The sequence below is a fragment of the Stegodyphus dumicola genome, chromosome 7, assembly GCF_044657685.1.
Source record: "Stegodyphus dumicola isolate Sdum_Otavi_A_Nest chromosome 7, ASM4465768v1".
Lineage (NCBI taxonomy): Eukaryota > Metazoa > Arthropoda > Arachnida > Araneae > Eresidae > Stegodyphus > Stegodyphus dumicola.
In genome coordinates, this window is record NC_140774.1 from 158,704,752 (window position 1) to 158,728,795 (window position 24,044).

Below are 24,044 nucleotides of genomic sequence, written 5' to 3' on the forward strand. Positions count from 1 at the left end.
TTGGTTTCGCTGTTGATATTGGCGTCTTCTTTCGACGTCCGCCGTTCTTCTACTTTCAAACTGCATTGCTAGCTCAAATAACTTTTCCAGTGTAGTCGGATTTCGTAATTCAATAAAGTCTTGCACTTGGGGTAGTAACCTCGGCAAAATCACTTGAATTATTTCAGGATCCGGACGGTTTCCATACAAGAGCTTGAAAACGTGAATTTTTCTTAAAATAAAGCTCGAGAGGTTTTCCATTCTTTGTTGATATATACTAAAAAGTTCTGTTTCTAATTTCGCACGATCCCTTACAACAGGGAAGGCTTTTAGTAGGGCAGTCTTGAAATTTTCGTAGGTATAGGTGGGACTTCCTGCTTGACCCAAGAGACTTCTGCCGATACATTTGAACCAGTTAAGCGTTTGGCCCCTCAAAGCGCTGGTAGCTAAGGTAACTTTTTGAAACTCGTGCACGGGGTAGAGCATGAAGTGGTCATCCAATTTTTCCAAAAAACTGGTTACCTGTGAGTTTCCATTAAACGTTGCTTCTGGTTTCATCGAAGCGCGCATGGTCTGGACGATGTACCCAAATCCTTCCAGAGCGGCAGCTGGCATTTCTGGATTCTGAGCCGTTTCTGCAGGCAGCACAGGTTCTTCTTGAAATTCGGCCATGGTTATTCTTCGTCGGGCGCCACTATCAGGTTCAATGTTTCTTCTAACCTTCTTCGGAAGCATACAATGACCTGACTAGGAACAGAGAGCTTACTAAAGCTATGTTCACTAATTGTAGTAAGTAGACAGGATACAGACGAAGGGTATACAAGACCCTTTATTTTTCTTTATATACAATGACTTCCGTACTTCGGAATACAATGACCCTCCACTCGGGGTCTAACGTAAAAGGTATAAAAATAAAACTAAACTCTAATTTAACTTTAGAATAAGATTGGCCTTATAATAACAGGAAGCGTATGTAGCACAGAGACTGTGAACACTACAATACGTTTAATTTATCAAGAGGATTAAAACCTCTGGCCTGGAAGGCAAATAGCAACTGCGTAACTTCTAAGGTAAGCGGCCTGCTTCGAACTCACTGCTTCCTCTCTCTCTCTTGGCAAAAAGGCCACACTTAAATACTTGGCGTTCGCCAGACAACTTTGCATAAACTCCTTCACGCTTATAATTCTGGCCGGAAGTAGAAAATAAGAAGTGATAGTAAAGATTTAAAATAAAATAAACGTTAGTAAAACTTAAGATCCTTACAAGTTTATGCGCATTTTCTCGCATCATTGCATATTGAAAGCTTATTAGTTTTATTGTGATACGTAATATTATATTCTTTTTAGGACATTAAAAATTCCAACCTTCAAAGATGTATTGATTGTAAAGTTGAAGTTTTCATAGATTTTAAAGTCAACTCTTCGCTCTTTTCTAAAACAATAATAGTTAGTGTACTTTCTAGATTTTTTAACTAACCGCTTTCATGGCCACCCTTTAATCTAGAACGCTTAACTCGCCAAATCGAAGACATACCATAACGAAGGCTGGCCGCGCAAACGGCTTCTTTATTATAACATAAATCACGCAGTATGGCGATTTTTATATTACGCTATTTTAAGGGAAAATTGATCAATTATATTTCTAAAAAGAAATGTGAAGAACAGCTCACTATAATCTGTTATTCTATAATAGGTACTTCAGGGTAATTTCTCACCCGGATTGCGCTGTAACTATGACTACACTAGCAGATGGTTGAGTCCCCTAACTGCTTTTTCTCCCACTTCATTTCGGTTTCGCTTCGTGAAAAGTGCATGAAAGAAGGCTGACTTAAACTACAGCTCCAAGTGAGGTGGAAAAAGTAAGTAATATGTGGTGATGGCGAAAAATACTACAATCACAAATAGGGGAGGGTTAGAAAGGTCTTGAAGCGCCTATTTCAAAACAGCAGAGTTGAAAAAATGAGAAAAGAGCTCTATGGGTTGATAAAACTGTTATTAGGTATGAGGTGGATAAAATAAATTTTTTGAAGCAAAAACAAAGATTGTAGTATTTAATTTATAAAAAGAGGTAATTTGTGTTTATTAAAGTATTTAAAACATGAATTTTTAATTATTTGAGAGAGTTGATCTGCTCTCTTCTAACACCCCTTACGTTTTGGTAAAAGTTCTGATTTTCCTGAACTTCTTGAAAAAGATTTATAATTTCCCTGTGAATAATTCCCTATTTCCTTAGCTTCCCATATCACTGTGAACCGTATAAAAGTTGATTATATTTAAAATCTTATGCATTGCCGAATGGCAACAATGAGAAAACTGACTATAAGATAATCTCTCAGAGTTCTACTGTATTTCTTAATGAAGCATTCCTTTTAACTTGATTCTGTCTTGCATTAAAAGAGAGAACTACATAAATAAAGATTATTATTATTTTGGAAATCTATAAAACACTCCAAATTTCTTTATTGCTGTCATATTTTGTTGTTACTGGGGCTCTTACAAAATTTATTATTCCCTTGGCAACTGCCAATCTCATTATCTCTTTGCAGACAACAATGCATGACAGTATTTCCTTAGTCATATTTATGCGACGTCGATCACGTGACGTCGATTTGTCTTCTTCCCAAGCGGGTAACGACAGAGGAATAATTTGATCTGAGACTGCTGCTACTTCTCATCTTAATTGCTCTTAACTTCTTATAGAAAGCTCAAATTTCCTTGTTTACGAAGTGAGCCATAGCTCTAAAAACCCGGAAGGAAATCAAGAGTCTTGACGAAAATATTCGGTATGTAACAGGATGGCTTCCGAAGGAATCGTTTTACGGGAAATATTTTCTATTTAAATTCACGAGGATTCTCCTTAAAAGCCGTGTCAATCATCATTTCTTTAGAAATAAACTGAAATAAAATATTTCTTCCTTATACGAAGTAACGGAAGTATTGTAATCCCAAAACTTTCGCGTATCATATTTCAACAGAAATATCTAGTTTTATCTTTCCCGAATCCATTTGGACGATTCTTTCTTACGTGACGTCTGTCGGACAAAATAAAGGACATTTTTTTCAAAACGGATTGTGAAATGGATTTAAACTGGATTCATAAGGGATTTTTTTCGTGACGGCTATACTTACGTATGCATATATCTCGCATAACTGAAAAATTATTGTAGAACTCTGAAATTTTGTATGTGGGATTGCTATAACATCTAGTTACGCAACTTCTTTTTTTTTTTTTTTTTTTTTTTTTTTTTTTTTTTTTTTTTTTTTTTCAATGAGCAGTACCAAATGTTTATAATCATATCTTACATATCCTTCCCTTTAAACAGCCTTACAGCCTTTTCTTTGCGCAATCGCTTGTCGAAGTCATATACTTCTAATTACAGAAGTGTTTTAAATGACGAAAATATTCGTGTTTTGGCAAAATCAAAATAAATAATAATGGTAATAATTTTCGAAAATAGAAATTTAACTTGTAATGCGGTCTTCTGTTTCTATACTTTTATTTGGGAAAGTTTTATACTCGTTATGAAAAAATAAAATTGCGAGAAATAATAAGAAGTTTGCCTCCCCCACGGCAAAAAATTGTTCGTGATATTTAATTTTAAATTTGAAGTTTTTTATGTCACTTGAACTTGTCTAGAGATTTCGGTTAATTAAGTTAGAATAATTCGAGGAAATAAGTTTAAATTAAGGAAATAAGTAAAAAATGCGTATAATGTAGTAGGCCGTACAAGGAAGAAGTGGTGACCACATCAGATTTTTTTATTTTTACTTCTATTTATTTTTAGGCATAAAATAAAATATAAACTGAAGTTCAATTTAATATTTATATTAATAATAAAATATTCGCGTATATTTACAACAATATGCACACCATAATAGCTGTGATAACTGTAGGATCTTGAGCATCGTCAGTTAGCAAAATACCTATTCACGTATTTCCGATCTTTATTAGTCCAAAGTGGCTTTGTCTCTGAAGAACTATTGTTTTCGTTTTGCGATATTGCGTTGAATCACTATAAATGTCCGTTTTACTTTTCAAACTGTTGCCACCAAATGTTGGAGCCTTGCACTATATTTGAAGAAATTAAATAATGAAAAATCTGCATAAATGTATGTCTATTTCTCTTTTCTGCATAAATGTATTTCTATTTTTAATTGTGATAAAACAACGGTACATAAAGCCATCGAATTTTGAATGACGTAATCCTCCTACGAATATGGACATGTGGAAGACCAAATTTGAAATTTGGAATTTGTTTTATGATCGGTTTCATATTTTGTAAATCTTTAACGAATTTTTGAGTAACAAACTCAACGATTTAAAAGCGAGCAATGGCAACACTTTAAGGCGAGGGGGAAAAAACCTTTCTATCTCCAGCGGGCGCGGAACTGTGTATCGGAAATTCTAAAGATATGCTCATTTTAAAATTATTTTGCGACATTGCTACTGAACTGAATTTTATGGTTTAAGTGCAGAGAACAAGATAGTTAATAAATAAAGGTAACACACAAAACGTTAAAAAAACACTTCTTTGGGCGTAATTTAAAATCTGATTTTATATATATATAGACTAATAGACCTGATTTTAGAAATAGACATGACTTTTTTGATATAGACATGACAATTAACAGTTCTTGGATATGTTACTTATCAAAATAAATACCTTACCTTAGTGAGAAGATCGAGCATCGGTTGTGCTCCGAGTTTGTCCGCCGTTTCGTTCTTATCCAGGCAAGACGTGTAGTAAATACGAGCTTTCTTTTCTGCTTCACATTTTAGCTCAAAAGTGTCATCTTCTGCAAATGAAGGGAAAATGCGGGAGTTAATTCAATTGTCTTATAACAAACAGATTGCAACTTCTAAATGACATTTTAGTTATGTTACTCATTAGTGTCACATTATGTTACTCATTAGCGTAACATCATACAGCATCTACAATCATTACTATGTTCATTTCTGAACGCCCAGGGCTTATTTTGGTTCATTCCTTTACTCCTCATTTTCTGTTTCACATTTATAAAGTTCTCTCATATTATCGGGATCAAGGGCCTTCTTTATAGCGGTTCTAGATCTTTAGTCTTCTAAGTGAAATATCGTAGCTTGTCGACAGCATAGTAAACTACATCAGAAAGATTATTTGCATAACAGTTAATACCTACGTAAGAAAGGACTTGAGACAAGGATAGAACAATTTTGGCTCCCTGTAAACGTTGAAGCTATAGAATCACTATTAAGATGAACTCATTAGTATGTGAAATGGAAAGCAGCTGAATGATCAAATATACTTGTTTGGATGACGATAAGAATTTTTTGTCTTATTTATATTTCAAGATTTTTTTCTTACGTAATCAAGCACCGGAGCGTATAACACTGGTTGATGTAATTTTACTTATTTTAACAGCTTGTCTTAAATTATGAACATTTTAGTCATTCAGATGTAAGTACATTTCTGTCTTATCTTTTAAAGCTTTGTACCCCTGTATCCGTTGATTCAGCACGTGCGATTTTAATCAAACGTGATTTACAACGTGGGTAAGGCAAAAACCATTGAATTTTCAGAGCACGCATTAAGTAACAAAGATTCGTTAACATAGTGTGAAATACAGCAACTAAAACAAGCGCAATACTTTGTTTCCATTATAATCCCAAATACATGCACTTGCATACATCTTTTGAACAGATGTACTAATTAAACGGCAGATGAGTGATAACTTTAGCTGCAAGTGTTCGCAGGCTACAAGTTGCTGTTTTCCTATTTCAATAGCTATTTTATCTTTTTCATGTTATATTTACCTCTGATTTTAGATTTTATGTTGTTTCCAAAAGCTCCTGCACTGAATTAGTGTGGTTGAATCGAAGAGTCAAGATTTGTAATTCTTTTTCTTCTGTTGGCACAACAACCCAAGGCAGATAATGACCTTTGTTAAAACCCTTTTCCAGACTTCTGTTTAATCGGAATTTTCCAGATAGTAACTTAAATAATGTTAAGTTCGCTATCGATACAGTCCAACCACCTAAGCCTGGCCCAATGGAAAGAAAGGAGTGACAACAGAATTCCTATAATCTCCTAAAACGAAAGAGTGCGTTCTGTTGTGTTGAAATGAGACTATTTTAACCGCTTGATCAACTACGTTAGGTGAAAAGCCTCCGTCAATAGCAACTGCTTTATTGACCAAGAACTAAATTACTTAAAAACAGTTGCTATTGACAGAGGCTACCATGGTCTGCATGCCACAATTTCAAAGTTCTCACCAACACCTCTTATAAATAATACTAGTTGAGCACTACTTTGTATATCAGTGCTTTTATCCATAGCTATGGAATAGCATTTTAACTGGTCGATCTTTGGTTATAATTGTGAACTCAGATTTTTAAAGATAGCTTCGACTTTGAAAGTCACTTGAAATGGAACTTGAGGCCAAGTATAACCAAAGTTTTATACCAAACAATAATCATAAAAATGTTTACCTATAGCGCAGCAATTTGGTCTTTCATAATAATGAAGAGAAGGAAAAAATTCACCTCAACGCAGCGACAATTCACCCTCAACATCACCCGTGGTTTTCAAACAACATCAAGTGCTACTCTCAGTGTTCCTGCAGGAACAGTCGTCTCCATCTCCAAAGTATTGCTGAAATTGTATTTCAAATCAACAAGAAACACAGAGCATGAAACAAACACCCTTTCGAAAAACGCCCTCTACCTCATTACCCACACCCAGCAGGTCGCCACTGCAGAATCATAATCAAATCAGAAGCTCTCCAGTCAGCAATGCAACACAAGCTTACACCGATGGCTCTAAAACAGACAAAAAAGTGGAGTGCGTAGTGGTTTTCCCAGACCAGTAATACGTACAAAAAATATCAAGTGGAACGATTACTTAAAAGAGGCAAATAGCATACAAAACTGAACCCTCTGCTGTCAAAGCGCCATCCAAACTGCCAACCAAATAACATCGCAAAACTCATCATCAACTCAGACAGTCATACTTTTAATATGTAATCCAGATAAACGCGAAATAAATAACGTCTCAGAAAACCTCAAAATCAGTCTTTCTTGGATTAAGAACAATAGCGGCCACGTCGGCAACGACACCGCCGATAGTCTAACATAACCAAGAAATTGACTTCATCAACGTCATGTTTCCTAAAACACAGCTTAGACAACTTTTAAATAAGCAGATCAACCAAATATGGCAAGAAGAATAGAACAATACATAAACAGATCGCAGAACCTATAAATTCTACAAAAACTGTAACACCGAAGTGAAAAGCCCCCACATAGCAGCTCCGTAATTAACAATTTCCTTTTTTACAGTGTTAAAAAGTGGCTTCTAGATAGAAAAATTTAAACCCAACCACATCCGCTCATTCTTATCATGGAGATGGCTATTTTTTAAATTTTTATTCTTAATTATCTTGAAGAACTTCTGTCAAGTTGAGTTTTCCGTTTACTATCATTCCAAGAGATTTCAATTTCTTAGCGATCTTTATTGTCTTTCCGTAAATTTAAGAAGAATTTTTTTTTCCGTATAGTTTGGCCTATAAAATATCATCACTTTGGACTTTTACTCTGAAAATATTAGTTTTTTGCGTTATATAGTTGGTTTAAGATTGCGAGAATGTGGTTGGTATTATTACATATGAGTTTTTCTCTTGTTCTGCCATCGATAATGCGATAATTAATGCGGCGGCATCTGCGAATGCCAAGACCATTGATGCGACATGATATAATTAAATGTAAGAATCCAGAGATACACGCTTATACACGATCCTTACGGACATCTTCTTGTCTGGTGGTTATCTACTGTTCGGTTATTATGGGTGATTATGCTTCTCCTGTTGCGTAGATAATTTTGTATAATTATAAAGATGTTTCTTCGGATGTTTATCTGTCTGAGAGATGTGTCGACGGCAAAGCACCAGATGTACAGCAGGTCACCAGAGGGAATCAAATGCCTTTTTTAGTCAAGATAAAGCAGAGCAGAAGCAGATTTTGTGATTCATTATATTGTATTATCCTCACGATTTCGTCTACAGCGTAAGTTGTAAAAAGATTTGCGTTGAATCCGTACCGACTCTCACTGATTATTTAAAATTTATGAAAGTGGTGCCTTATTCCTCCAGCTCCTTACATAAATTTCCAAGCTTTTGAATTAATTTTATTATTTATCTTGTCCAATCCTGGTGCCATTTTATTTCAAAGAACTTTGATGATGTTGTGTAATTCTTTAGCAGCAAAATTTTGTCTTCCTAGGAATTTGGGACGCTTTGATTCTCTTGATAACAGCTTATTCTGATGCATAGTTTTCAGAAGTCTTCTATAAAAATGGAATCCATTACTTCCTTCAACGAGTACAATGTTGCGTTAAGTAACGTATTTGTGAAATTTGGGCTGTTGGTTGGTAGTATAGTTTCAGTTGGTTTGAAAACTATTTTTATTGAGATTTAATGGAGAGTTTTACAAGGAATGGAGAATTCTGCAGTATTGTTCACCAGCATTATTTCCAATTCAGTTTTCTTTTATTTGATTTCTATTATTTCCGTTTTATAACATAGCTTTCTGTTTTGAGTAATTTTAATGTGCTCTGATTCTTTGTTCTGAAAGAGTGCTTGTCATCTTACTCCTGAATGCTTTGGTTCTGTTTTTTCAGACACGTAGTTTGGCTGTCCACCAATGTATAGCATTCCTGTACTATAAAATGACTGTATTGATGACACAGTAATGATAGCAGTAGTGACTGTCACGATGAAACACACTGACTTAGTTCTGAAGTAGTACTGACTGCAATGAAGGCACACACTGACTGTAATGGAAAATGCATATAGTGAATATCATATGCACTGTAGATAAGATTTCTGCACATACTGAGTGAAGCACATTGTAATTCATGTCCTAGGTATTTCAACAGTAATCCTAAATGAGTACTGTATAGTATTCCTCTAAATACAATTTGCATCATGCATAATCGAGTTCAATACGCAATAATATATAAAGAACTACTACCCTTAATACTGTGACAGGCAATGCAAAATGTATTAAATGAAAAGTATATATATTGAATTTAGTACATTGTACCCAATGAATATGGAATTCTGTATTCTATGTTTAAAGTACTGAAACAGTAATTTTTATTACGTACTTTGAGTAATTTTGTATTGTGATTTGTATAATTATTATAATAATAATTAATAATTATTATAATAATTATACAAACACTCTAACCATAAATAATGTTATTTCGTTTAATCTGTATCACATGTTTCATGTTTATTGTAATTAATGTATTATGTGTATTACGTCTTCCATTTGAATTTATTAAGTACTAGTGTCAACTACCTTGCATGCTGTCAACAAATATAATTATGGCTGGGTAGAATGCAAATTCAATAAACTTCCGATGCAGCTCTTTAAGGCACCAGGGAGTGTTGCTCTAGATCAGAGTTTCTTAAAATGTGGGTCGCGACTCTAATTGGAGTCGCGGGACCTGCAGTAGGGGGTTGCCAAAAATTTTAGCAATTTTGATATTTCTTTAGCTTATTTTACAATTACCAAATATTTTTGCATAATGTTTCTGAAAATAGATAAATATAAGACAATAGATAATATAAACAATAGATAATATAAACAATAAAATATAAAACAATAGATAATATAAACAAAGAAAAAGCGAAAAAGTTTCGATGCATTTTTTAATAACAGAAACTTTTATTTTACTTTAAAGTTAATGACCTAAAAAGTACAATAGTATATTACGTTACAAGTGAAGAAACTGACAGTTTCCCTCATGCGTGTGTCGGGTTTGCGCAATGTTTATGGGATCCCCCAAAATTTTCGTAAATATTACGGGGTCCCCACACCCAAAAAATTAAGAAATCCTGCTCTAGATAGTTGTGAAACCCAGATAACACATGGCTGACTATTAGACACCTGATCAATCTATGAAGCCGCCCGGGTTTTCGAACCCGCTTGTCACCTGTCCACCAGTTTACCTGAATTCGGCTATTCGGTTGTTTGGTTTCGAACATTTCACTTTAGGTCTTCTGTGTGAAATTATAACACAGTGAGTGAATGGATTAATTTCTTTGAAAGTGTTTGCATTGACATTTTCATCCATTTTTGGGATGGTGTTAATGAAAAGCAGAACAATCTTGTTTGCTTTCACTGTCAATGTTTCTAAAACGCTGAGTACTACTGATGTCGACTTGTTCGCTTACTTCGAAGCTAATGTGTTTATGATCAGATATGAATTCCTCCTCTTGCTGATCGAAAACTTTTCTATTAAAGATCAAAAAGTGGTGAGATGAGAGAGAGTCAAGTCGGACCATCCTCTGTCTGAAGTTGTTAAAAAGAGGCAGAAGCGTTGCTATTACTGTGCTGTTTTTATGCGCGCTATTATTGTGTTTATATATGTTTTTAGCAGAAATAAAGTCTTCCAGTAGATCACCTCTGCTAGCCCTGCGTTGGTATCCTCATATTCGGTTATGGGAATTGTAGTCATGCGCTGTTACTTTTGGAGTTGATGAGGAATTCTGCGTAAAGAAATCTAATTTCTGCAAGTTTAAACTGACGTATTGTAATAGAAATGAGTAGAATGACATTATAGGAGATGATCGTATTAAGTACTCAAAGAAATGGTTTTGTCACGATGGCAAACAGAATCTGAGACTCTACATGTGGCTCATAAGCACATTCGAAACTTTTCTAGCTAAGGTTAATGTCAGATGTGGCCTAAGATTTTGGAGCCTTTTTACTTTTAAAACGCTAATATGAACTGCAGCGTACATCTGGACCTGCTACATATCTCTTCTATTCTTTAAATCCAGCAACTGGAAGCAGAAGATGCTGAGTTGCAGATCGTTCAACAATATGGCGAACTACTACTCCATTTGCGATTCATGTGTGACGCGAATTATATCATGTAATACCGGAATAGTAGACTGGCAGAAATGTATTTATTCCATGGCTGGCATGAGGTCTTGGTCTTACTTATCCCACTTCTTTTTCCTGGGCTTTATTAAAAATGCAGCCTACAGCGAAAACGTTTCACCGCCTCAAGAAGAGACACAAGAAGCTGCACGCGTTACATCAGAAAGTTACCTGCCAGAAGTCTGAAAGTGAATATAACTGCATATTCTGTCGTGCTGTTAATGGTACACATATTCAAACAATTAAATTTTTTTCGTGATCTTATTGAGTGACTAAACTAAATAAAAGCAACTTATAGATAGTCATGATTCATTAACTTTTAAAATTTCAAATACAATTAGTTTCACTAACCAGTTATTTTGTGTTAATTAGCTTTGCTGTCTTTCTCACTTTCCATTTTCCTGTCAGAATGCTAATTTCTAGTTTGCGCGCATTCTAATGAGGTAGAAAGAGATAATATTTAAAAGATCGTTTTTAGATGGTAGAATTAGGGAGTGTGCTGCCTGCTGAAGGCACAGTTTACTACTTGATTCTTTTGTGAGCAAATTGCAGTTTATCTGCAGCGTTGCATTATTGTGGCTATTAGGATTGATACGCACATATTAGGTCTGAGTGATCTTGCGCGTCTCTGTCTGTGTAGACTTTTCGTCTAACTTACGATTAACTTAGTTTTAATTTTAATTCTCTTATTTTTTTATTTACGCCATAAATGTTGGCTGGTTTTGTAAGCACAAGATGTGCCTTCTGTTAACTTTATGAGTTAAATAAAAGGGTCCCTCAGACCCTTCGCAGTTTCTGTAGTAATTTCCAAGACATAGTGATAAGTCGGTCTTACGTAGAGTTCTCGTAGTTTATGTTACCAAAGAGAACGAGACTCTATAGAATCAAGCCACATTCCTTGGGTTTAAATGTTTCTTTTGATTTCGTCTTTACTCAGCTCATGCTGCTCATTTCCATGATGTAATACTGCATTCTATACCCATTTCGCCTTTGACCGCACCTATTCATTTGAATATTCTTTCCATTCACGTCTATAGATTTGCTTAGGCCCTGAAGAAAAGCGACCTATGTCATCCGCCTTGGAAATCGATTCGTTTTATGTATAGTTTTAGAGTCCTTATTTACAGTATTTATGGTACTGCTCAAACTAAACTGAGTAATTTTACGAGACATTTCGTCCTCTATTAATTTAGAATATCGCAGCACAAACGGAAACAACAAACATATGAAACAGCTCATATTGAAAATATAATTCAGACTGAAGTTTTCAAGTAAAGATAACAGCAAATTACAGTTTATTTGCTTGTAAATTTGTTAGTACATTAGTTGTACGATATTTACAAAGCAAAATGTAAACCCTAACAAAACAGGATCATTGCATTCTGGTAGAGGTTGCCAAAACTCTTTCTAAATTTGGACTTTCGCTTGTTATTTAAACTCACTTCATTTGCAATGACTGTAGTGTGGACGAAACAATTGAAATGCAGGTAAGATTCAACATAAGAAATAACGTAATAATAGAAATAAACTTCATACTTTACTACTGTTTGTTCGGCTTTAAATTTAAAAAATGCATCCATTAAAAGCCCCAAATTTTCGCAAGTACAGTGAACAGAGGAAATATGCACGTACCTAGCACATTCTTCATCACGACTTGATTCTCTTGCCATAGCTTCCCGAATGTTCCCCAGATTGACTTTTCATCCGGGAGAGGGTTCGATTTGATCCAGCCCCCGCAGGAATATTGGTAAAAGTCCGTACACGGCTCCACCGACTGATCCATGGCGTTCAATATGGCGGCTGCTACGGTGACACAGGCTGGTGTGACGCAATACTCGGCACCTGCTGGAAGAATAGACAAAAAAGAATTTCAGAAAATGAAAAAAGAAAGCGTATTACCCAGAGAATCTGCAAGTAATTCCCTACAGATCCTCAGGAATAGATTTGACATTACGAGAGGCTGATTCGAACTCGGAGGTCTATTGCGGGTATATGGAAAAACTTGTTAAATAAATAATTGAAACTCACTAACATAATAAATGATAAATGAAGTTGCGATTCAATTTTAAAATAAAGCTGATACCATTATATATAAGCAGGGTGTCTCAGTACCAAGCTTATAAATTTGTAGTAGCGGCGGTAGGTTGGACTCAAACGGCCCGGAATGACATAGGCATGAAAGATCGCAAATAATTTCGTACACAATAGATTGCGTTGTCCGAGCATTCTCGCAGGGAAGCTTCATTTAACACGCAAAAGCAGAGGTAATAGGATGGGCGAATATACCTAAAAACGTGGGAGTTCGCTGACATGCATCTGATACACGGGCTCCGTTATAATGAGCGAGTCAAATAAATAATTATAATATAGTAAACAATAGTACGAGGGACGCTTTTTCATGAACCGTACATCTGTACTACAGGTTAGCTAAAACGGATTCCTCCAAAAGAACTATGAGTCGGACTTTGCTACACCATATTCAAAATATTTTAAGTGTGAGTGCGCTAACTAAAGCAAGATTTTCCGCTGAAGATTTTGGAGGATTTTTATATAAAATGAACTGCATTAGTATAAGGTACAGTGTATCCAGGCACTTCAATCGGCTGATTATGCCTCTCGGACTGCTTTTGCACAATTGTTTCTTACACAGTGCGCTACAGACACCCTTTTCTTTGCTTCTGCGTTGTTCACGATGAGTCGTGCTTCAAAAAAGATTATATCTTTAATTCACGTATGTGTAATGCTCTTGTGAGGGCAGAGATATACCCCAAGCGATGCAAAATCCTGCAGAACAGAGCCGTTTTTTAGTACACGTTTAGACGGGAATTCTCAGGCATCAACTCTTTCGGATTTTACTTATTCCCATAACATTTGGATGATCAACAGTTTTGCGACCTACATTGTAATTCTAGCACGATAAGCCAAAGCCCATTTCAACGAAGCCACCAGTTCTAAATGGTAATAATATTACGGTGGTATTATTACTATTGGTATCTGGTTTATTATTACGTTATTGGTATCTGGAATGGTATCGAGGCAGTTTCTCGGGCGACTGAATGACTCAAGGTAATATACAGCAAAAAGTCTCTTTTCTGTTTCACCAGTGACAGTCACCGATGAGCCTATAATCAACATAGAGACAAGTCAGTCTTACTGCGATTGTAAATGCCATAAAGCTCGACAACGTGGGATTATGGTTTGGGGACCCATCGCTAAAGATAACCACCCACTTCTAGTTTGTATTAGAAGCTCGATAATTGCACAACGCATACACGAATGAAATATTGCAATACCCTTCATCTCCGCTTACAAAATGCCGTTTTTCAGCAAGACAACGCCCAATCGCACATGGCAGTCATCAACAGATAAGCCCTGTAAAGTTTCCAAATGCTTCAGTAATCATGGAATCTCCAGATTTCACCCTGATTTAGCATTTTTAGGAGGTAAACGGCCATCATTTCCTTGATCTGCTCCAGCCTCAGTCAGAGAATGAATTGTGAAGGATAGCTCAAAATCATCATCTCTTAGAACGCTATCCGCACGCTGACTGCATCTGTTCCTCAAAGGGGTATTTCATGTATTCTCGCAAGATGTGTTCGCATCCTGCTGATTACTCTACATCTGCTGCTCACTGTACTACATTATCTTTTCGAAAATAAATTCATTTTATATATATATGTATTCTCTGAAAAGCTGAAAAAAATTTGTTCCCCTTAAAATAAACTAAAGTTAATTCATCGAAAATATTAGCACAAATAAAGATGAAAATATTTGTTACTAACAGCACGTTTGTTGCAACTAGTCCAACATCGTCAAACCGTAATTATTACAATAAACATAATAAACTCATACAAAATTTTAGTGTTTGAACATTTTTCATCTTGCGCGTGAAATACTTCAACTTCTGCTGTGTTTATTGTGACAATAACCCTTTGACCCCACGAAACTGTAATCAGTGATACTTCCCCTTCCACTAACTTTTGCACTGAACTACTTTGTTCATTTCATGCATTCTCTATCTGTCTGCTACTTTTGATCATACTCTACTCATTCCTTCATAGCATTGCGTTTTTTCGGTAAGTCAGTGTCGGAATTCATCAGCAAAATCTCTTCTGATGGCAAAATAACACTGTTTACAACTCTAAGTATCGTATTAGTATACAAAGATTAATTAAGTTCAATATTAAGGTATTTCTAATATTATATGCATTTATGCTGTTAAGTTTCATTGTAAATATTCTTACTTTCTACGTTGCAAAAGTGAGTTTTGGCATTTTGATGATGGGCAAAATTCGTAGTATTTTTCCATGGCCACTTGACTTTCCTGCCTTATTGTCCTTAGCGGGCTAGATTCTCGCAGGACACGTTTTAATCAATTTGTTACCTGGAAAAGGTCTACATATTATTTTCGACAGAACCTAGAGGAAACACTGACAGGAATTATCACCAGTGCCAGTTGAACAACTTCTTCATTGCGCTTAAGCAAACTGGTCAGTTTGTAACCCTTCCCTTACTGATCGCATGCCAATTAAAGAGCTGTTTCAGAATTACTTACATACTGGAAACCAATTAAATAGTATTTTTATCATTGCATAAGCATTATAGTGACTAGATAAACAATTTTATCAGCAGTGCTTACCGATACCAATATTATTTAAATGTTTTTCTTTCGGCAGCTTTTTGGATTAAATGTCAGTTAAATGGAGTTTTCAGCAATGCTCAGTAACTAAAAGCCAATGAAAGAACTTTATAGGATCCTCTAACACACAAATGTCAATAAATATGCTTTTTCTCAGAATTGCTTATGATTTCTTAGTGACAATGTATGAATTAATTCAATGGCCTTTTTTTTTTCAGTATTTACTGACAAGATGATACTAAACCGCTTTTGGTGCAGTAATTGAATGACGAGAGAAACGCAAAGACGCCTTCGATTTTGCTTTCTGCTTATTGGTAGAATAGGCTATAAGAATTGCTGCGGCATTCACTGAAGAAATTGAATCCAGTGATACGCAGTGATCGATATAACTAAGCCATACAGTTTGCAATTTTGACAATGCCCTGGAATATCCACTTGTTCTTGAGCATATTCAGACACATCTAAAACTCGCATTATCATTTTCAGATGCTTTCACGCGCATAATGGTAGCGCGCCTTGATCTTCCATTAAAGAAATGGCTTTCGATTTTTCCCCCGTCCAGTAAGCAATCTACAGAAAGGACATAAATCTCATTTTGGGGTTCCCATTAAGCTCGGATTAATATTTCTTATTAAGAAACAGTAAGCCTAGATATATAAAAAATGCGATTAATTTTAAGAGTGATAGGAAATTAAAAGAAGTATGTTATAAATTAGGTTGGTGAGAAATGTGATTGAAATTCAGGAGTCTTCTGTTGAAATCGGAGGAATTGGCACTTCTGCGCGAGCAACCACGCTTATTACAGGTCAGTACGTTATTCAGTCGCTAGTGAAACTATGAGCTAATTGTACAGACAATTTAGTTTGCTCCAGACCATTGCCTGCAGCATTCCTCAAAAGAACATGGATGCAAAATACGTTCAAAAACAAGATGGTATTTGCATTATCACTTGTTTTTGCTGTATAGCTCGTTGTATCATTAAATTGAAATTTCTACATAAAGAAATGTATCTGTATTTAGAATACCTGATTTCATTGCATCACTGACTGTATCTTTGGGTTATAGCTTCATTGTATTAGTGTCGTTGTTATAGTTTCATTCGCTGTATCTTTAATTGTAATTTAATTATTTGTAATCCTGTGTTTATAAATGACCAATATTGTGGCGTGTATTTTTACTTACTTGTAATTCAAAATGGACCGTGCCTGTATCTGTTATTAATCGTAGTTTGTAAATTACTGCAGCATGTCACATGTATGGATGCCTGAAAATATCACTATACAATCTATCATCGGTCTTGTTTGTCACGGTATGCTATATTTAAATAGTCCAAATAAAGGTCACTAGGCAGAACATATCCTGCTGTACACTTAGACGCAGGTAATCTACCCTGCTTGTTGTGTTATTAATTGAACTTCACCATAATTAATTGCTACTTCACAATATTAACTCACCACTCGCGTTGACGACGCTCGTGGTACCGTTGACTGCTGATATGTGGACCACTCTGACCGTTGGTGATCCCGTGTACGAGTCCAGCACCGCGGACAGGATGACGACAATCAGGAGAAGGACGAGGACGCTGATCATCAGTATCTTCTCTAAGGGCGACGCCCTCTCCCAGAAGTTGCGTTTGCGACCGGGAGAGTACCTGACCTGGACACCCCCGTGACCCGGCGTGTGACTTCCGCTTTGGGCACCCGTGACCATGGGGGCGTCGACAGCCATGCTAGCCATGCTACTGGTCTCCTCTTCGTCGAACTCCGTCCTTTTGTACCGGGGCATCTGGAAAGAAAGTGAGAATCTTCAAGACAGGCGACTTTTAAAAGATTTGCCATTCTATAACTTCATTAAACATACTTAATTCAATTTTAAAATATATTTTGTGTGTGTTTATAAATTTTATACTATATTATATTTTTCGTTTATTACATCTTTTTCGTTATATTATATTTTTTCGTACGTTACTTTATATTATATTTTTTACACTTTAAACTGGACTTATTATTTTCATAATAGTAATTGGATTCTTTCTCATTGTGGAATCTCTGGTACCCAGGTTACGTTACCAGAGAGAGATCTCCTTTGCAAAGAAGATCACATACATCCTAAATATGGATCTAATCGATCTACATTCTTCGTTGCACATCAGCGAATTCTGAATAACTAAAAGAAATTTCCACAAAGCTTTACTCTAAGTAATAGTCTTCTGCTTCGTCTCTTTCTATGTCTTTCGACATCCGCAGGATTTTCCTCAATTTGAATTTTCTTTACCTTTCCTAAATCCTTTCAGAAAATTTTGTTTTCAGAGAATGTGACTAGAGAATTGTTCAAAGGAACACTTTGGAATCAGTTCAGCAATTCAAAGAAGTTAATCATAAGACAGTCAATATTTTGATTCCTCAGCAGAATTTAATTGCATAACATTCAACCATGATCAGACTAGCCCCGAAGAAAATGCTGAATGCTTGGATTCTTAAACTAGACATTCTCGTACTAACTGTTTAGCTTAAACCTCTATCAGCTGTTAAAGTGAGAAAAACCAGTGATCAAATACATAAAACCGATGATCACTGGTAGTTCGAACAGGTTTCAATAGTGCTTAAATTGCGCCGAAGCCCACCGGAGCCCGGCTCCGGTACTTCTCAATTTTTAAGATAAATTACAATTTTAGCCGAGCTCACCGAAGCCCTAGATAAGATGAGATCCAGTACTCTTTTTATGAAACTGAACCACAGTTTAAAAGGAAAAAATTTAGAATTCCTAACGTTTTAGTTTAACAATAAGCAGACCTTGCAATACTCTATTTCTCTAGAAATACGAACTCATGAGAACATGAGACGTTGAAGTAAAATCTCCTCACTCACATGCGGAAACCTTTCCCTTTAAGAAGGGCAATAAATCTGGGGGAGTTTGTTTAGGAATGCGTAAATTTCTCGTCATGCCATCGTATCTAGTGTATTGTTATCGATGCTTACAGTTAGTTATCCTCGCAAGAAGGAAAATTTGTTTTCTTAAATGTGCGTTTTAGTGACAGCGAGTACAATAAGAGTGAAACACTGAGATAAATTGCTCAAGCACGTCCTATATATCGTCTTCCGACAGTATCCACTAATGGGGGAAAGCGTAACCAGCAACTTTACATTCATCCTTAGGAGTCAGATTCAGGGCTCATTTTACCCCTGACACACATCTTGATGGCTATAATTATATCAGCAGAGAGCCGCGGTCAAAGAGAACGTTCTCTCTCACCAAGATTCCCGTCGTTTTTTGTTTCCACCCACTCATACCCTCATTCTGTTTCGCCCTGGAATTTTCATCAGCTATACGTTAAGTATATTTAATTTTTGTGATGATAAAAGAACTCCCTACGATCAGAGCTTAAAACTGGTCGGTGCCTCTTAGTTTTTGTAATAAATCATAATTCTAGCCGGAACGCACCGGAGCCCTGAATAAGAAGGCTGCGGCCCTTCTTTAATGTAACTTAATAACAATTTCAGTAGAAATTTTATCTCGAAAATTTTATTTTAACAATAAATTTATATTAAAAATCGCTTATTAAATGTCAATTTATCTCTTTACATTTTATTTGATTTTAATTATTTAATTACTTCAATCTTTATGTATTTCAATAAATAACAATAAATTATCTAATAATTATCACTTAAATTATATATAATTAATTATATAATAATTATTGATTAAATAACAATTTATAAACATTAATTAAATAGCTATTAATTAATTGATAATAATTAACTATTTAATTAGTCAGTTTCTAAGGTTTATTTTATATTTTAAATCTTTCCTGCATTTCTGTGTTTTCTTCAGCTTCACCAGAAATAAAATTTAAAAGAATATAAATAAGAAGCAAGAACAGAAGTTTAAAGGAAGAATGTGTATTGACATCTTTGAACTCTGAAATTCCTAGATTCTACGTGGCGTACTACGTATTCTACGTGCTGTGCTGATTGTTGTGAGCTTTGGCTTTCATTGGCGCCTTAGCTTCACTTAAGAGTTTAATTTAGATTTAGATTAATTTAGGTTTAACCTTATATCATGACCTCGAGTTACTTTTCTTTACTTCTTTTAAGTTAATTTGTCGAATTTTTAATTGTAATTAAAATTGATGGTTAAATACATTAAACAGGAAAGTTGTAATCTGAAGGGTTCAGATTATGGTTTAACATCAAGAAACAGAGTTTACTATTAAAAATTGAAAAAAATTAGAAAAGATTTAAAAATCTAAAATGTCATAAAATTAAAAAAAAAGATCTTGAATCAATTATATAAGACAGAAGTTATTAACATCGTTCATTATTTATTGCAAAGCTGCAAATTACGTACACATAAAACTTATCAGTTGCATTTATCGTAAATTAAATGTATTTTAATTCATTACATCAGTTAGATGCATTGTTGAAAATTTAAATAAGATTTAAATTAGTCGTTCGCTGCTTCTTTATCAGTTCGCTGATCAATACAGACTGACTAAATTCATAAAGATATATTAGATATCTTATGCTTTGTAGAATAATAACATTCCGAGAAATGACTTGTAAGGATTTATATTTATTTTTAACTAACAAGTTAAGTTTTAATTTTAAGCTTTCCTATAAGCCTTCAATTCCCTAATTGTCAATGCAAAAACATTTAAATTTGGTAGCGCGCGTGATGAAATGCAAATTCTACCTTAAGAAGAAAGAGTTTAAAAACTGAGGTTAAGTACGAAAGTTAGATAGAGTTAGGCTATTGCCGTTATCTCTGTTGCGTAAGCTTCTGCTCCCGGAATTATTGCTGGTGTTACGTGGCTAACTGCATTTACTTGCTGCCACTAGTTTTCGACGCGGGTTTAAGAAACAGGAATTATCTGAGTCATGAAACTTAGTTCTACTACTTGTACATATCTTCAAATGTTTAGTTTAGTTCTGTGATTTCAGTTACCAACCAAGAAGAAGCGTAGTATGTTAGCTTCGAGTTGACGCATTGTAAATTTTAAAGAGTGTAATAAAGGGTACTTTTAACCTTTCTTCTATGCAGTTACTACTCTTCCATTTCTCACTTAGAAGTTAGGCAAGTGAGCCCTACACACTATTAGCGAAAAAGCGTTGAAAATAGTTTATATTTTTCTAGTTTCGCGCGATGGCAATATTTGTGAAAACTGCATTAAGATTTATTCCGTTCTTCCCATTGATGTTTCCTAGATACCTGCGGAATTTATGTTGCCAGGATAGTTTTCATAATAAATGGAAAACAATACAAACGTTTAGAAGTCCGTTTATTGCTTTGAATCGTTCAGTTTGTTAACCAGTGACAGACTGATTAAATTTGAGAGACAAAATAAAAATATTATGCTTTCTCATATGGCAACTCTAGGAGAGTCAAATGTGCCGAAGGCTGAATGAAAAATAAAATTAAAAGTCTTAATGCTTCTCGCAGTTGCTAAAACCTGCTTTTCCTTCAAGCTGTGCACTCTGGAACTCCGAAACTCCATATATCCTCCAGACTTTCGTAAATCAAAATTTGAAAGAAATTGTAAATACCATCCAGGGACCGGAAGACTCAACATCTAAAATAATTAGCGGCTAGATTAATATTCTTTAAATTGTGTTCCCTGGAACCTTGAAGTTCCAAGCAACTCTTCCTGGGCTTCGCAAATCAAAATATAAATATTTAAAATACCGTGCGAAGACTTCAAGACTAAATACCTAAAATAACTAGCATCTAGTTTAGTGGTCTTAAAACCGTGTTGAACACTGAGGATCCATGCAACTCGTCCAAAGTACGTTAAATCAAAATCTAAATTCGAAAGAATTTTTAAATGCCATGTCAGGACTGCGAAACTAAATATCTAAGTAATTAACTAAATAACATCTTTTTACCTTTACAGTTATTAAAAATAATATAAAATATATTTTTTATTAGTAAAATTATAATGAAATAATGATTTTCTTTTGATTTTCTACATTAAAGTCTACAAAAAGTTGATATATTTTCGATGCTTCTCAACATTACCTCTTTATGAATATGGTAAGGGTTGCACAAAAAAAAATTATATTTTTTATGGGTTTTGTGAAAAGACCAAATTTGAAAACCGCACTTCTAGATTCCGTTCTTCCCATCCGTCTCTTTCTGAGGCATGATCTTGTTTGCAGATTTTATTTGGTCGTGACAGGATTACATCTCCTTCCTTGTCTAAATAAGGCTCTGCGAGGTTTTACGGGCATTTATCGTACGTTGCGAAAGAAGCAGAAGTCACCGAGCTATCCATTGCCATTCTACGAATGGATTGGGTAACGTCTATGTTTGCTAACGACAGGGCTTATTGTTCGTAAGCCATATGACGTCATAGTGACATCACCCGCTAAGAAATAAAAGAGGTCTCGAACAATTATAGCTTTTTTTTCTTAAGTACAGAGAAGTTCTTAAGAAAATGGACTCCCACCAGAAAAACTATTTTAAGAAGAATGAAAACAAATAATAAATAACCCGCTCTTTCTCCTTTCTATGGAAGACCCGATTTAAAAAACTTAAGACCCAGAGTAAAACCTTTTATGTTAGGCCTTTCTCTTCCAGTTCTTTGCAGTGTAATAGATATCCTCATAATTTACTACTTATTTCTGTTTAGAGTTATTTACATAGAATATATCGTTTCACCTTTCTATACGTTTTGTTTTCATGGTTTCAGTTTATTATTACGTGCTATGTAAACTACAAGACACAGCTGAAATGTGAGTGGAGGATCGTGAATTGCGAAATCAGCAATTTTTATCCCCCAAACCCAAAAGGACCGTTAGTCCCATCACTATAAACGGTTTTATATTGTTGCCACGAAATTTTATCGCAGTGTATTATATTTAAAGAAATTAAATAATGAAGAATCTGCAAGAATATGTGTATGTTTCTCACAATAGGAAAAAAAAGGGTACCTAGACCCATCAAATTTTGAATTACGTAGTCCTCCATCCGAATATGGGCACATGGAAGCCTGAATTTGGAATTTCGATTGTCCATTTTATGTTTTGCAAAACTTTAACAAATCTTTTATTAATAAACTCAACGACAAACATTTTTATCCTCCAGCGCGCGAGGCTGTCTGTCGGAAACTTAAATGTCCCTTTGGGCTTTAGCCCAAGGGACATTAGCCTAAATGCCCTCGAAACGGGTATGCGTGTGTAAATGAAAAAAAAAAAAAGCGTCCCTTTGGCGTAATATAAAATCAGAAAGCTGTCAGTTTATATAGCGAGAGAGAAAAAAAAATGAGTTTATATATATATATATATATATATATATAGCCGAAAATATCATAAATCGACTATAGCCCGATACAATTCGAAATAAGAATATCCCAATTGCTGCCTAAACGGGCTATTACTTGAGTCACGAGAGCAAGTAAGAGAGAATGCGGTAATTCCTTATAGATTTTTACTAGTCTATCTGTGGTGGTGAAATGTTGTTGCAATACCAATATTTCCCAAAGAAGTCGGAAGATATGTACCTGGTATAGCGTAGCATAGCATGATATAACGGGTCAAAAATGTCTGACAGATTCTGCCATGGAAGTGTCTATTTCCAAAAATTAAAAAAACATTAAAAATATTCATATATTTCACTTTTGTTATTAACATTTACGCTAAAAATTTCGGTTCAATATCAGATTTAGCGGCGTAATATAGAGGACGACATCCTCGGTTAACTAAAATGACGGTCAATCTGACAAGATAGCAGTTAAAATTTACAGAAAAGAGGAATAACCATTTTTATAATTAATAGAAAAATTCTACTAACAGTTTTACCTCTACCTTTACCATTTTAATTAGAAGAATAAACTTGGGTTACATACATTAAATCAGCATTCAAAACAACAACAACAAAACAAAAAATAAAAAAAAATATTTACAACAGAAGACTAAACGTCAACGATATAACTGAAGAACCATAACTTGTAAATAGCATTGGAGAAGAATATTTACGAAAGAATTTGTAGAATGTTATTCAATTCAAACTTGCGTAAAAAGTGCGAGTTACAATATTTTATTCCTTACTGTACAATATTTTGTATACTAAATGCATGGCAAAATTTGTGAATGAAATGCTGTGGGATGCCGGTACCAGCGATTGAGATACTGGTAGTGTAGTACCATTTGTATATTATAGCATTAGTATACAAATAAGGATGATTAGCAAGTCGCGATAATGACACACGAGAATACGGTATTTTAAATGCGTACACACAATGCACAAATTTTGCTGTTCAATTTGTGCAGGGCTTTTCAATATGATAACTTTCAAAATATTGATCTATTTTGGTCATATGGGAGTCACAATTTTTGTTTTTTATTTTTATAACGAGTATAAAATTTTCCTAAATATAATGATAGGGACTGGGTAAACGCACAAAAAATTATACTTTATAATGTTTACAAACTTGAATTTTTTTACGCGTAAATATGCCAAAACGCAAATATTTTCTTCAATTAAAACCTTTTTGCAGTTA

The 24,044-nt window shown here is 34.8% G+C and overlaps 1 protein-coding gene across 4 annotated transcripts in view; it reads right to left on the reverse strand.

Annotated features, from left to right (window-relative positions):
* Nucleotides 1-24,044, reverse strand: part of Nep3 (M13 family metallopeptidase neprilysin 3) — a 169,666-nt gene that overhangs the window by 106,091 nt on the left and 39,531 nt on the right. For 3 of the 4 annotated variants that reach the window (XR_015042219.1, XM_085820978.1, XM_085820980.1), the window contains 3 exons: nucleotides 17,002-17,332; nucleotides 12,541-12,753; nucleotides 4,648-4,775 (listed from right to left, as the gene is read on the reverse strand). Coding sequence is in view for 3 of the 4 variants with exons in the window: in XM_085820978.1 (XP_085677104.1) it covers nucleotides 4,648-4,775; nucleotides 12,541-12,753; nucleotides 17,002-17,332 (672 nt within the window). In the remaining variant the exon portion in view is untranslated. The remainder of the gene's footprint in view (nucleotides 1-4,647; nucleotides 4,776-12,540; nucleotides 12,754-17,001; nucleotides 17,333-24,044) is intronic. The other variant, XM_085820979.1, reaches the window with a different exon arrangement.